Source organism: Dermacentor variabilis, chromosome 8 (assembly GCF_050947875.1).
Source record: "Dermacentor variabilis isolate Ectoservices chromosome 8, ASM5094787v1, whole genome shotgun sequence".
In the NCBI taxonomy this organism is placed as follows: Eukaryota; Metazoa; Arthropoda; class Arachnida; order Ixodida; family Ixodidae; genus Dermacentor; species Dermacentor variabilis.
Genome location: NC_134575.1, coordinates 54,640,284 through 54,655,843, shown reverse-complemented (window position 1 = coordinate 54,655,843; position 15,560 = coordinate 54,640,284). Strand labels below are relative to the sequence as shown.

General features: G+C 45.6%; 1 protein-coding gene across 3 annotated transcripts in view; it reads right to left on the bottom strand.

Moving 5' to 3' along the window:
* LOC142590225 (BAI1-associated protein 3-like) overlaps positions 1-15,560 on the bottom strand; it is a 517,523-nt gene that overhangs the window by 159,322 nt on the left and 342,641 nt on the right. For all 3 annotated transcript variants that reach the window (XM_075702152.1, XM_075702153.1, XM_075702154.1), the window contains exon 4: positions 9,876-9,959. In XM_075702152.1, coding sequence (XP_075558267.1) covers positions 9,876-9,959 — 84 coding nt within the window. The remainder of the gene's footprint in view (positions 1-9,875; positions 9,960-15,560) is intronic.

Sequence of the window (15,560 nt, the reverse complement as noted above, 5' to 3'; positions counted from 1 at the left end):
GGAACGGGGTGCTCCCGACAAGCTCCTGAAGTACGTATACACGTTACTCGAAGTGCTGCCACAGCCGTAATGCGCTGCGGAGAGAGAAAAAAAAAGAAAGAAAAGCTCGAGCGCGCGTTCGCAACACCCACGCCATAAACGGGCCACGCGTCTATCGCAAACCCCCGCGCCATAACTAAAAAGGCATCCACGGCGTCACTCGAGCCAGAGCGGGTCATCATTCTTCGCGATGCTGTCAGATTGATCATTGCCCACGCTTTCTCACCGTCAAACATATATCAGATATATCACACGGAGCCGCAAGAGAGTTCCCAAAACAGGGTTTTTGAAGACGCGTACTTGATTCATTTGGTTTTTAGTTTTTTTTTTTTCGCATGTCCTGTATTCTTTTTTTTTTTTTTTTGTCTCTGAGCATTTACTCTTCAAGGCAGAGAGACGGGGCTATTTCTCGTCGCGGCGCGATGCGGCGTCGCGCCACGCCCTCGGGAGTTGCATGCGGTGCTCGGCGTGTGAATACATGTCCCGCAGACGGCCGCGGTGAGGAGGCGCTATTTATTCTGCCGACGCGCGCGCGGAGGAACACAAGAAAGAGTGCGAAAATGAGCCGCACGCCCACGTTCTGTCAATCCATCTCACAAACTCCGCGCGTCACAGCGAGGGCTATATATACGGCTGTTGCCGGCCAATCAGTAACGCGGAACTGGGTTGCTTGTTCCACAAAAAGATATTTCCCAGAAAAAAATACTATCTAGAGCGAAATGCAGCGCTTTATAGTACCATTCAAACATGGCGGCACCGCCATCAAGGAAATGACTGGTAGCACGTGGGTTTGCCTAATCTTAGCCCTTTCGGCTTCAGGTGGCGTTGTGGGCTTCCAAAATCGATCAGTTTCAGAAGGATTTCGTGCCATCGGTGCAACAGTTCGGAATGGCAGTGCGTGTGCAGAAAGACTCATAGGGGGTGCCCAGATCGGACCGCCAGCGACGACTATCCCCGAGTAAGGGATTGTTATCCCGGAGGCCACGCTTTTGTGTGCTGCACGCACGAGAAGCTATATTGCGGGCACTGGGAAACACGTCATGGATTCCACGTTTAGGACGTCATCAATTCCCTTGCCGTTCTTGCAAAACAATAACTTCTTACAAAGTTTGAAATGGCGAAGCATAATTACACAAAACTGCCACCGGAATGCCTGATGTCACAAGTGCATATAAAAGACAAATACATGTAGCTGTCCATGATTGCCACCGTAGTTGAACGACTGCAGCAATTGAACTTCTCCTAATCGTTTTTTTTTTTTTCAGCATACTCTGGGTTTCAGAGAATAGATGATGAAGGCCTCACCCATTCTTGGCTACTAATGCATTTCTCACGCTTCTATTCATCGGGTGCCGCACGAAAGGCGGTCAGAGGCGGACAACAGCAGTGCCGTTCCCCTGGTTGTGTGCTCTGGTTGGCGGACGCTGCCCGTAGGTTTCGCCGCAACGCATGAAGTCGGTGAGGCGAAGAATAACCTCCGTGACTTGGTGCTGCGCGAAAGCCGTCGGCCGCGGGTACACGCACACCCCGATCCCAGCGCAAAGTAAATTACGCTCATGGTTCGGCGTTTTAGAACGCGGCTCTTAGGGCCTGCTTACGCTCGAGCCGCCCAGCGCCGCAAGCCGCACCGCACGCGCGCGGTCGCGCGAAACATAGCGCGTATCAAACACTTGTGCACAAATTTCGGTTTACAATGCGTAAGGTATACACTGTGTGCACAGTGTAAACGGTAATTTGTGCACAAGTGCTGGATAAGTGCAATTTTTCGCGCAACCGCAAGCGTACGCTGCGGCTTGCGCCGTTGGGCGGCTCGAGTGTAAACAGGCACGTACCTGTTCCTGCGGCGAGCGTGGGCATCGGCGGCAGCTTAAGAGGAAGCTTTAGCTCTTGTGCTCCTGTCTAAATACATGTAAAAGGAGAATTCGTTTTTCTCGGCAACCAGTCCACCAAAGTTGACGAGGTTTGTTGCATTTAAAAGAAAAACTTAATATCTAGTGATTACTTTTTTCGAATTTTTGAGTTAAGTCATGAATTCTTTATTATAGATTGTCAAAAACCAAAGATTTTCAGAAAACGAGACTATCAAGTTTACAATCCTGTAACTCAACAACAAAAAATTATAATGCAATTCTGTGAATTGCACCTAATAGTACATCTAAAGCGGACAACATTGACATGTTAAAGAAGAATATAAGAAAATTTAGTAATATGGAAATGCAGCTTTTGCAGAACCTTTGTAACCAACGTAACAAATTCAGGTAAGATGCAACATAACATACCAAATTTGTCCGCTTTAAATGCTCTAATGGATGCCATCTACAGAATCGCGATATCTGTTCTTGATGCAGAGCTATGAATTTGTAAACTTCGTCCTTCCATGTTTCTCAAGCTTTCGAATTTTTGAAAATCTTCATATCAACATTCAAGCCCTAAAACGAAATTCCGCTTCCAACAGTCACTATAACTTAACTTTCTCTCTCAAATGCAACAAATTTCATTAATATCGGTGCAGGGGTCATCTCAGAAAAACGTGTTTGGGTTTTACATGTATTTCAATAGGCCGCGTTGGAGTTGGGCCCGAGCTAAAGCTTCCTCTTAAGCGAGCGAGCGAGCTCAGCTAAAGATGAAAGCGAACGCGGAGCGCAGCGCGGGATGAAAGATGCGAGGAGGAAAGCGGAAGAGGCTATGGCGAATGCTCTGAGAAAAGCTTAGTGCAGCGACGATGGCTACGAGATGGCGCCAGAGTAGCGCGCGTGTAGTCTGAATGGAAACAAAGCGCTGCATGAGCGGAGGTCTGTCTGCGGCGGCTGCTGTGAATCGCGCCTACGCGTCACCCACGCGCTGCCTCTCGCGATCTCCCGATTACCGAGGCAGTCGCGCCGCACTTCGCAGCATTTGCGACGTGCCGCCCGAGACAGATTTCCCGCGCCAGGCGAAATGAAAACACGTGTAAAGCTGCACTCAAATTTTCGCCTTAGGGAGTAGCGGAATCGTCGGTGAATATTTTGGTGTTTATGGTTGACGGAACTCGGCGAATGCTTTTCAGAGTTTTATTCTTCTTCGAAGAATTAGGTGTCTGTCGGCATTCACATTTCTTTCTACGTTCCAATTATCTCAAAATTCGGAGTTTATTCTTCGTATATTGAATTTTACAGTTCGGTATAGACAGGGACACCGCAAAGGTAAACGCATCCAGAATCGGCTGAAGGTCACCTCATTCGGGCGAAATATTTACTCCCTGTGAATCACGAACGCCTCTTCAACTTCTATAATTGATCCAAACATTAACGTCTTGAAGTCACGTACATGTTACGTCTCACGTGCGTGCCGTTTTTATAAGGAAAAGCGTGGCTGTTTATAGGACGTACTATCTAGATGATCGTTAGGATATATACAGATAACGTATATCGGATGTACATAAGATATTCAATCACCAATTGGTATATATATATATATATATATATATACCTGACCTGACGAACCTTTTTCGACCACACATGAATAGCTGTCCTCCCAGAGGCATTTTTCTTTCACTTTCTCTATGATAAACATGTTTCCTGATTTGCTCAAATTATAGTTAATCACTATCATGTTTGGATGTCATATGTTTGCATCTACTCTCCTATTTGCGCGTTCAATTTACTGATAAAATGTGATATAATTCAATGGTACACTTGCACTAGGTGTGAGGTCCTGAAGAATGGGGACTCTGCACGCCTGCGAGGCGTGCGTGCGTGAGTTGAGTACTTCTGCGTTCACGCGAAGCATCGCATCTTACGTGGCATTCTCCCCCTTGCACCTGTCACATAGCGCCTACTGAAAACGTAACATTCAACGAAGCCCTAATACACCAGGTAGTCTCGCGAGTTTATATTTCTGAGCAATGTTATCAAAATTTTACGTTGCATTTACTGTCCGTCAGTAAAGATGTGCTAAACTGTTCCCACACAGTAATGTGAATGTACAAAATGACATCTGGGTAACGCGGTTATAGCGCCATTTCAGCCTTACACTAAAATCCAATCATGAAGGGAATACCCAGCAGAGCCATTTATAGAGCATTTTTTCAACATAAAGAGGACTTTTGACAGTACCATCAGCGTTATTTTTACGTAAACTAGAGCAATCTCAACCTCTTCTATAGGTGTTGAATCTCCAACTGGTGCATCTAATGTACCTCTAGGCAACTTTAGTGGTTTATGGGGGCTATGACGGTGGATCAACAAAAGCACAATCGTACGGCGCCCATTATAGCTTGACATAGCAGATAGCGGCATACTTCGCAAGGTTCATACGTTATCGATGGCAGCATGCTCCCCGAAAAGTGGCCTTTCAATTGATTACTCTTGCCATAGAGAATGCCCTTTCCGCATTGGCGCTACGAAATTGGTAAAACTAGCAGCGCAAGCGCGCATCGGGATAATGCTGGTCATTACGATGGTCGAGAAGGAAAGGGAATTCAGCATGGTTCCCGATCGCGTAGCTCGGATAGCTTAGACAATCATTGAAAGTTTGAAAGTTTATTTAACATAATTAACATATACAATCGCAAAGTACACACCTTTGGGACCCAACAAATTTGTTAAAGGGTCCCAAAGGAGTTGCGGCGACGTGGCCCATGTCAAGGAGGACCAGCCTGAAAACGTGCTCCGACATTTCTTCGACAAGAGCTCATTGTATCGCGAAGTGTAGAGGTTAATATAGGCGGTTCTTGCAGAGCTTCATTTGCACGGTGCTGACACCACGGAATCTCAAATCGGTGCTGATGGAAAATGAAACTTCTGTGCTGAAGGTGCTGACACCGAAAGGCACAGTCACAATAGCGCTAATATGCGAACTAAGACGCCCTCTGACTCATTCTTTGAAACTATTTCGAGTCCGTGCTGCTTACCCCGTCTGAAAAAGCCGTTTCGGGGCATTTCTATGGGCCATCGCGGTGAAAAATGTTTTTTTTAGTGTTTTGTTCTTTCAAATAAATGAAAACTGTAAACAAATTTACCGCTGGATATTTTTCCGGCTTTTTTTTTCGGTTTAAGCCGACGACAAGGAACCCTAACTATACACTTCCTCTCAGAAATCATTTGCAGCACTGGGGAAAGTACGAGGCGTACACAAGCAATATCCTTGCGCAGCGTAATGTAGTTCCAGGAGTAACTGCGTGGTTAATGGTAGGATTAGACAGGTTCATTTTTTGCTTAGCAGGCCAGCGCAAGCTATACCTGAGGCCAACCTCTCTGCCGTTCTGTAAATACATTTTTTCCCTCTTTTTTTCTAGTATCTGATGTGTTACAGCCATACGCGACACGTTAGGACATTTGCGCATGCATACGTCGTACACTGCGAATTACTGCGGCGGGGAGCAGACGGCACGGCGCGGATGAACACATCTCGAGGGGCATTCGGGCTTCCCATTGGCTAACGAGTCCCGCAGCTTCCGCAGTTCTGCGAGTAGCAGTATAGTCCCACCTTAGCGCCACGCGGAACAAATATAGGCGTGTGAGTGTCGAGACGAAGATAAGAGCTCCAGCTCAAGCTTTAGACTGCTTTTCACTCAGGGTGACAAATCTTGAATTCCCTAGAGAACTTCCCGGGCTTTCCAGCGCCAGCGCTCAGCATGTGGGGGCTGAGAAGTGTGTGGGTCGCACTTGTGTATATAAGCGGTGTTCCTGTCTGAGCTCGCTTGTAATTAAGTTTAGAAGAGAAGATTTACCTTAGAAGATGCTGTGTGCCGAGTGTTTCAGCGAACCGTTGCAAAACTTTTTAAAAACTTTACTCTGGCGTACCTGAAGAGCCGGACATCACTTGCACAAAAAGATTGAAATGCATAATGAACTAATCAAGAAAAAGTCACTAATTAAGTTTTTAACTAATTACCGTGTGACACACGTTGCAAATTACAACTTCTGGCCGGGGAGTTCGCAAGGCGGATGCATTCGGAACGAATTCTCGGGATGACGTCAGCTTCGAGAAAGTAATTCCTGAACTTTGCGGAGAAGTGCGTATGGCGTCCCAGTTAGTGCGGTGCTTCAACGCGTAAAACGACGTTTCGTCAAGAAAGTAAGTGGAACGACAGTGCATTTTTACCGCAAGTTTGACGGCCCATATCTAGCAAATGGTGTCATCCACGCAACTCTCATCAAATGGATATGCCTTGCAGTCCGAGCCACTAGAATTTGTAAATTGCTAAATGCGCCATAAGGTAATTAGTTAAAAAACATAATTAGTATCTTTGTTAATTAGTCGACTGTGCTTTTCAATTTTTCCTGCAAGGGATGTCCAGCTCTTTGAGTAGACTAGCTCATGTACTAGAATTGTGCTACTTGCCACAAGCAATGTAAAAAATTTTTTGAAAGTGTTCGCTATACATCCTGTATGTAAATACATCGGAACGCTCAGATCACTTTGTCTATAATCTAAAGCATCGAAGTTGAATAGAAACGTTTCATTTAGGCCACGAAAATTAGAGCCTATAGACTGAATGCAGTGAGATGTTTCCCTGATGCCATCAATGGTTTTACGGAAATTGTTGAAAATATTAAAACAAGAATTGTAATAAGGCAGTATTAAGTTTGGACCTATCTAACTAAGCAAGTAAAGTTATGTTACAACTGAGTGAAGCAGACTTATTAAGCCTTCTAAAGGAGACAAAATTGACGTCTTGTACACCGCTCTGAAATAACCCACTAATCTGAGCGTTTGCGAAAGCCTAGTGAACCTTGTAACGCTTTCATTTAAATATGCTAAGTCGCATATCAGAATCATCAACTTCGGATTCTCCAGCAAACGCAGCTTACAGAGCTGCATTATCTGTTTTCAGTGCAGCGCTACAAATATGCAAATTTTTACTTTCATTTTTTTTAACTTACCGATTTTCGGAAACTGATGTGTAAACCATGAGGCCCTCAGTCAAAATTTTGCTTTCCACATTTAGAAGAATTGCACTTTCTCCTTTAAATACGACCAATTCCAACTTCGACAATGCAGCCCAATTTTAATAATCCCATTTGTAGGGTTCACGCGCGCATGAATAGAGAAATTGTAGCTGACTTCTATAGATAAAGCTTCTTGTTAGAACCAGAACTCCTGTTCACAGAAGTTGTGCTACACGAGAGCGTTTATTCATTCATTCATTCATTCATTCATTGAACGCGGTTTGGCTGCAGTAGCTCGCGGCACTGCGCCGTGAACGACACGACGGTCGCAGAGAAGACTAATCGCGAAAGGCAATTACGAAAGGGAAGTTTCGATTCCCTGGAAAACGCATCGCAACCGGGATGAAATTTACTCGCAAAGACTTTTTAACGCGATAGCGTTAAGGAGCTCGTGTCGCAGAAAAGCCGGTGTCGTCGGCGTCGGTGTCGGCGTCGGCGTCCGCGGCGTTGGCCGTGAGCGATAAATCACGGCAGGCACTTTATAAATAAAAAGCAACTTCCGAGATGGGCTGCGTTGGAATCGAACCAGGGTCTCCGGAGTGTAAGACGGAGACGTTACCACTGAGCCACGAGTTCGATGCTTCAAAGCGGTACAAAAGCGCCTCTAGTGAACGCGGTGTTGCCTTTGAAACGAGCTGTTTCTCAGGCTCAGGCGTGCGTCGCTTGCTCAGGCGCACATTTCGTTGTCGCGCCGAACGCTGCGTTGCTCGACGCTCACCGCGTCCGATGCGGGGCGCGTAGTCGCTGCGCCGTAGCCCATTGTCTTACACTGCTTGGCGGGTCTACGGGAACGCTGTCGCGTTCCACTCTTGAAGGCGAAGCTTAAGCGTCCTCCAATTTTTTCTCATGGGACATGTTTGCGAAGGCAAGTTTTCGAGAAGTTTCCTGTGCATTCCAGTAGTTCCATGTGGAAGATACTGATTGTAGAACCGAGGGCAAATCGGTTCATCTTTATTTTGCCGACACCCATATCACAATAATAGAGCATATTTCCTCTTCCTTTTTTTTTTTTTGCTAAACGAAGGACGCGGCGACGTATAGCTTAGGCTAAATGAGCAGGTCTCATTGTGTTGAAGTTGAGAGTATGACGGAAGCCCGTCTGGTCGGGATGATGCATATTTAAAAGGAAGAGGTCTGGACACCGACCAAAAATGGTTTAAAATAGTTATTTACGTTTCGGCTCGTAAATAACTAAATAACTATTTTAAACCAGTTTTGGTCGGTGTCCAGACCTCTTCCTTTTAAACTATGTCTCATTGTGTTGTAAACGAGAAAGAGGGAGGGGAAGTTAACCTTCCCGCAGCTACACAGTTGCTTCTTTAATTTGCAAACACAGCGCTTTCACATTCCTATCTCCCTGATTCGTTGCCGTCACGACCGAAAACGTAGCCGACGAAAACTCGTCCTCAGAAGCGCAACGCCTCGGCTACTGGACCACCGTAGCGTGTACAGATCGCTGCGTCAGTACTCCTCGTGTTCTACGTTTGACGCCTTAAAAGGTAAACGCGCGCAAGCACACACACACACACACACACACACACACACACACCGAGTCGTCTTATTTTAACACCCCTTCCTGCAAAATATGGATCTACCCATTGGACCAAAGTCACGCAGTATAGAGTTGCTCGTAAAATACTTCCAACGGCGAGGTTAATGGCATCGCTAACCCCCCCTTCGTGACGTACGTCGCATTTCGAAGATTGTTTATGCGTACGTCGGGAAGTTTCCCACGAAACAATTACGCAACGTGTATGACGTGTTTCGGGATCCCACAATCGCTTCCGTCACACGCAACCGACAAAAGCATAGCCTTTGAGATTTGCGTTTGTTATCCAGAGGGCGCCACCACTTCGGCGTGAACTTGCTATAGGTGGTGTTGAAAGCATGGGGTCTATGACGCGCATCCCTCTCCGCAAACCCCATCCGGCGCATGTGGTTAGTAAAAGCTTAGCCTTCGAAACCTGTTTCCGTCTTCCAAACGGAGCCGTCGCTGGTGCGTGTATTAGTATTTGGACACCACCTGTTGCCTTGCTGTGTTTAGGAAAATATGAGTGCTTGGAAATTTAGAAGGATAAAACGTAATAGATAACGTTGCAGAACGGTCTTAGGCACGAGCGCAAGAATTATACAAGTTCAAGTGCTAACCTCCTTTCCATGGCAGATGAACAATAGCCAGGGCTAGCACTTTTTTGTACAAAACATAAGATTCCAACAAAAGGTATATGTGCAAAATGCAGTATGCAGTGACGCCTTCAAGACCCCCATGTTGTGCAGATAGCACGCTACACAGTCGGTGCACGTTATAGCGATTCTATCTAACATATCACTGTCTACTCTAGCACTTTGTATTCTCTCAAACCGGACAGTAGCACCGCACTGATGCTCCCAATAAACTAACAAACGCTTTTCTCTACTGTAAGGCTCACGTCGCCGTCTATGTTTACAAACGCACCGCGTGTCTACACAGAGAAGACAAGAACTGCTCCGGCAGAAACGCGATAAGAGTCGCTATGTTTACAAAATGTCCACGGAGCCCCAATCAATATCGAGCTCGGAAAGACAGAAAACGGTTACGATTCGGAGAGGAGATACAATCTCGGCGCTGTCCACTTCATAGCCCGGTTTCCTTGCGTTAAAGGTCTGCAGCTTTCGACAACGCTGCACCCATTTCACGACGCCCAGTGGACGCGCTCTGTAGGTATTTCACTTGCAATGGCACCAGGGGCCTCGTATGGAGACACAGCGGGACAGGATGTCTGTCGCGGCTAACAGACGCGACTGTTCCTTTTTGCATTTGTTCTTTTTTTGGGGGGGGAGGGGTGGAGGGGACAGCCACTTTTTCCTTTCTTTTGTATCTACATCTCTTCTGCCTCGCCTGTCGCGCAGACGTAGTCAACTTACCTCTTTTTTGTTAATCTGGTACTCCTGGTGAGCAATGCCCAGCTCGGTCTCTGTCGGTATGGGTTTTTCTTTATCGGCGTCATCCTGCGAAGAGATAAGAGAAAGACAAAAAAAAAAGAAATGAGAGAAAGGCCGGGGAGGGGGAGAGAATGAGCATTCGTCTTCGGTTACCAGGTGTGTACCTGTCGCAACGTCAGCGTCGGCAATGAATCAGCTATGTACTAAAGCAGCCCGCTGATGATTCTGACCAATCGGAGGCCGCTGGCCACGTCGACGGCACCGGTCATTCCTCTCAGCACTGGATCACATCGGCCGACGGATGCTCTCCCAAATGAGTGATCGTGGTGGTTATTGATACGTTCGGCGTCGGAACGATGTTTTATTGGCGGGCTTGGCTAGGTTACACGCATAAGTTCGAATACTATACGACAACAAATGAGTTCCTTTTTTTTTTCTGTCTATTTCAGGGGCGATTGAACGGAACGCCCGCTCTGCGAATGAAGCAGAAATCGCGCGACATTACAAAATTTGAACAGTGTGGCGCAATTGATCTTCAACTGTAAACGAAGGTATGACGCCTTATACGTATCTTGCAATGAAAACCTCTGGCGTCGCAAGTCGGGAGCTCTTAAGCCTTTCTAAGTTTCTTCCTTGCGATATCTTTTCGCGCTCTTATCTCTGTGGTACTGCACAGCACAGCCTTTATATACGGGGTGACCATTATTAAGCTTTACAAAATTTTAAAAAAAATGTCCCGTTGCGGATATCATAATTATTGTCCTTGAGCTAGATTATTCCAAGAAGCGGAGATTAATAGCACGAGAAATCGAGACACATATTCAGCTAAGTAATAAAAATTCAATAGATAACTTCTTAATTATTTACTTTACGGTACATATTGCATTTTGCGAATTATAGGTGCTGGTCTTGAAAGACGTAGCCACAGGAAATGAATTTTTTCAGGATGACACCAGTTTCGAGATATTCATTCCCAACGTGTGCTACGAAATACGTGGGCGCTCCAGTTACTTGTGTGCTTCAATGCATAAAAGAGCGTTTCTTTCAAAAAGTATGTGGAACAACAGTGAATTATTACGGTGAGTTTTGTGGCAGATATCTCCTAGCTGGTGTCATTCTGGAAATTCATTCCAAGTGGATGCGCCTTCCATTCTCACCCGCTGCAATTCGTAAATTGCAATATGCCCCGTAAAGTACTTAATCAAGAAGTTAAGCAGCGAATGTTCATTAATTCGTTGAATACGTGCCAATTTAATAAAGAAGCTGCGTAAGACTTTAATAATGATCATCTCATATATTTTCTACTATGTAAGGCTTGTCTTCAGTTCACCATTACTGTCCTTATGAAAAAAAATTCACTTAAGAACAGTTTGTTGCCAGGTTCCAAACTTTCAAGCACTACATTCGCGAAAATGGACACAAGAGACACGAAGCCGCGATGGTGCGTCAAAACACGTAAACCAGTATACCTATATGTGTTGGCAAGAATAATAATAATAAAAAAATATGAAATGAACCACAGTCTGATTTAGTAACTTTCTGATATTCCCGAGCCCCCTCCCCAGAAACAATACTAGTGCGCATGCGGCAATGTGTTGCAATTTTTCTGCTGGAGAGCGTCTCAACTACGTACGGTCTCAAGAATTCCCTACGTTTGCTCCCGAGTCTTTTTCTTTCAATATTACATCGTTTTCTTCAATTCCTGTCTGTTCTATGTAAGTTTATGCACATTTATGTGCACCCGCGGTGGTTGTTTAGTGGCTATGTCGTTGAGCTGCTGAGCCCGTGGTCGCGGGATTGGATCCCGGCCACGGCGGCCGCATTTCGGTGGGGGCGAAATGCGAAACCATCCGTGTACTTAGATTTAGGTGCACGTTAAGGAAACCCACGTGGTCGACATTTCCGGAGTTCCCCACCATGGCGTGCCTCATAATCAGAAAGTGGCTTTGGCACGTAAAACCCAGTAATATTTAATTTATGTGCATGCACATATTACACAGTACCCTGCCGCGTTCGCTACGTTCATCATCGATTCAATCGTGTCGACTATAAATGCTTTCGTATTTCTCTTTCTTTTTCTTGCGCTGATATTTTGAAATTGCTGATGTCAGTTTTCTCTTTTTTACGAAATGTACGCACAAAGATTTCGAAGTCTCGCTGAAGCGCTTGTTCCTCGCCTTCAACAAGGGATACAAAGAAAACGAACAATTATCACACAAAAAAAAAGTATAACCGTAGCAATATGCAAATGCAACTGCAAGACGTTGCTAGAAACCACCGATAACGGTTCTCGAACACAGCACCAGCTTCGTCGAAATACGCTGGAAATCATTTCAGCGGCATTTCGTATAACCCACCCAAGCGACGACTAAACATACACCGCGCGACAAAATCAGGAGGAGAAAGACGTGACACACTGCGACTTCACCGCCTGACCCTGTACCACGTGACACATCTGACCACGGAATATGCCACCTTTGAGATACGGCCCCGTTTTTCTGTACACCACCTCATCGAATAGCTTCCCTCACACTCGGCAAGAAAGCAGCCCAGCACAAGTGCAAAACAGCGGAATGGAAGCAAAGAAAGTTTCGCTTTGTAAACTAAATTATGCGTTCGAAGGCGCATGCCTATCTGTTGCATTCAGGACAATAAGGATCTCTCTTTTCTCGAAATTACTTGTAGAGAACAGAGCGGGCCGCCGGCACATAAGCACCCGCTACAGGTGGCCACGTATGCAGATTCGCTATATATTGCTTCCGGCTGAACGGAATATCGTGCCATTAGAAGCTGTGTGTGTGGAAAGGACGAGAAAGACGAAGTGGTGAAGCTCCGGAATTGTGATTAGTGCGGTTATTAAAGTGCAACGCTTAAACTTCGTGGCGTCTGCGCTACATCTGGTGGCAGCTAGTGATGGATACCACCTACCGTCCCTCAGCGCTTGCGGTAGGAGACCAACCGATTACCCATTAAATGAAGGATGGCGTCGTCGCAAATAAGACAAAGGTTTAAGAGAGTTGATGCGAGCAGTCCACGAGTCACGACACAGCTACCACCCCTGAACTATGTTGCAACAGAAATGTGTGCGTTAAATTGCGGCAAAAAAAAACATGTCTTTTTCAAACCTGAACGCAGGTGCGAACAATGAGCCTCAGATGAAGAAGCAAAAGAAGGACCAGGTTCTGTACTGTCTATTCGCTACTGTCTTTTGTCCACTTATCTTCCAATGTTCTGTAGAGACCAGCGACGAAAACTGCCATTTCTGATATGGACAAGTAAATGTACCACTCAGTCGGACCAGATAGAGACTTCATGTTATCTATTTCTCCACGACACCCTGTCTGCTTTTATTTGTCCTTTTTTATTGTTGCTACACTCTCCTCCATGAGTGAGGTAGTAAAGCGGAGGTACTGAAACAACATGCACAACGCCTTGATCGAGAACTCTGTTTACTTGGTTCACATTGGACGTTTTCACTTGCCAAAGTGTTAGGCCCGCGACAATCAAAAGCACTGAAATACAAAACAATTAAATCACTTCAACGCTTCTTCGAAGATGCTGCCATTTCCGACAAACGTTTTCTGCATCCTGCGTATATCGCATCGAAAACTTGCGTGCCCCAGACATTCGCCGACTTTGCTAAAACGAGGCCTTCTCGATAGAAACGTTTACATTTAGTGCTGTTACATATACCTGTTTCATTAAGGTTAGGTTAATGCAGCCTAATGCAAGAATCTTTCTTCTTTTTATGCTATAATATCAACTGTAGGTGAAAAACAGCCGTCATCTCCGCCAAAGGACCACAACTCGTCTCTTTATATTTATCTCAGTAAAACAAAGGAGAGGTGCGTGTGTTTGTTAGGGTTACGGTTAGGTTTAAACGCGTCACACAGCAAGAACAAATGGAGACAGAAAATTAAAAAATAAAACGATACACCACGGACTCTCAACTGCTGATTCGAGAGTCAGCATCGAGAGTCAAATTGTACAGAGAGGTAGAATCGTTTCTTTTTTTTTTTTCTACGTTTTCTCTCACGGTTCGTTCGCACTGTGTTGCACGTAAAAAATAAATCGGAGGTGCAGCTGGTTGACATTCCTAGCTTTTCTTTCTCTCTCTCCTTCTCTAAGCTACCTTCTTACATCATTCACATGACTTGTGGCCATTGCGGCAGCGTATGATCTTGCACCTACACCTCAAATAACGGGAAAAATTGAAGCACACACCTCTGTAAGGTTACTAAGTACTCTTTCATTACACGCATTACTTTACAAAAGTATACATCGGTCGCATCTGAGCGGTCGGAACTACAACCCTATCAAAATGGCAGATTTTTTTTTAAAGATTACCATTACCGGAAAGATTAGCGGCGCTGATGTGGTGTCAAATGCCATCACAACTACACCGAATTGGAAGGAAGGAAAGAGAAAAGCAGAAGGCAGGGAGGTTAACCAGACTGAATTGGAAGATACAGCACGCTCTTACTATTCAGACAGATTTTGTATGTAAATTGCCATAAGAACAAACTGTTTTGTTTGAAATCTGTGAACGTTCAGCGGCGATCAAGCAATGCAAAGTCAACACGAGAGAAAGCTCATCGATATCAAAAGTGGCATTTAAAAACGTACGCGTGATCAATTTGTAACAGTCAATTTTTATTTTTGCGTCATTACAGCATTGTTTGTCAATGTATCTGTGGCCAAATGCATTCATTCTCTACTTAACACTGATAACCATTTCCTTTTTCCTAAGCTTCCGTAATGAGTCGTCTGGTATAGTAAGGTAGGTTCGCGCAGCACTGTACAGGAATCTGCGGAACGCTTGGGCACGACTTTTTCTTTTCCAGTGCATAGAATTAGGTGCCGGTTGGTGTCAACAACAACAAAATTATGCGCGCGCTTTGCCGAAGCGCTAGCAGACGACCCCTATCTAGCAACAAACAACGATGTGCATTTATTCGAGCGAAAACAGCGTTGTCTGGCTACGCCGGTGACAGAAGAATAAAAAAAAGCGCATGGTCGCTATGGAAACGGCACCGGGAGCTCGAGGGAAGCTTTGACATCCCAGCATTCCCGGTCGGGCCGCATTTTGCTGCCGCGACCTCGCGAGACCACGCGAGACTGATTGAGACAGAGGCGTTGTGCTTGCACAATCTCTTGGAACGCGCGCTTCTGCTGCTTCTGTTACGGTCGTCTGCTCGTCGTATATTTGTCGTCTTTGGGGGGTCTGCTCGTGGGTGTGCCTTTTTGCATGTTGGGATAAACGGCAATATCCCTCGCACGTGCCGAAATCCATCGCGGTGTCTTATGGCGCGCAGTTCGTGACGCAGGGAGCGATAAGTTCGTAGCCAGGATTACTGCAAGCTTCTGGAACGTTTCAGCTTTGACAGGGCAACGCGTGAGTGCTGTGTTGGAGGATTACGAAACGAGCGCCGTTGTCGAAGTGGAACACTGCGGCTTAGGAGCGAAGTTCAACAGACTCTTTTGATCACAGATTGTCTAAAGTTGCAGTAAAATGTTTATAGAAAGAATGAAACCTTAACAGTGATTTTTTCCCCTTTTTTTGGCGAATGGTGAGCAAAAAACTCGTGAGGGCAGCACCGCATTAAAGAGGAAGTATACGCGTTCTTTCACTCGGACAGCAGTCATAAGTACGAAATTTGGCCTGCT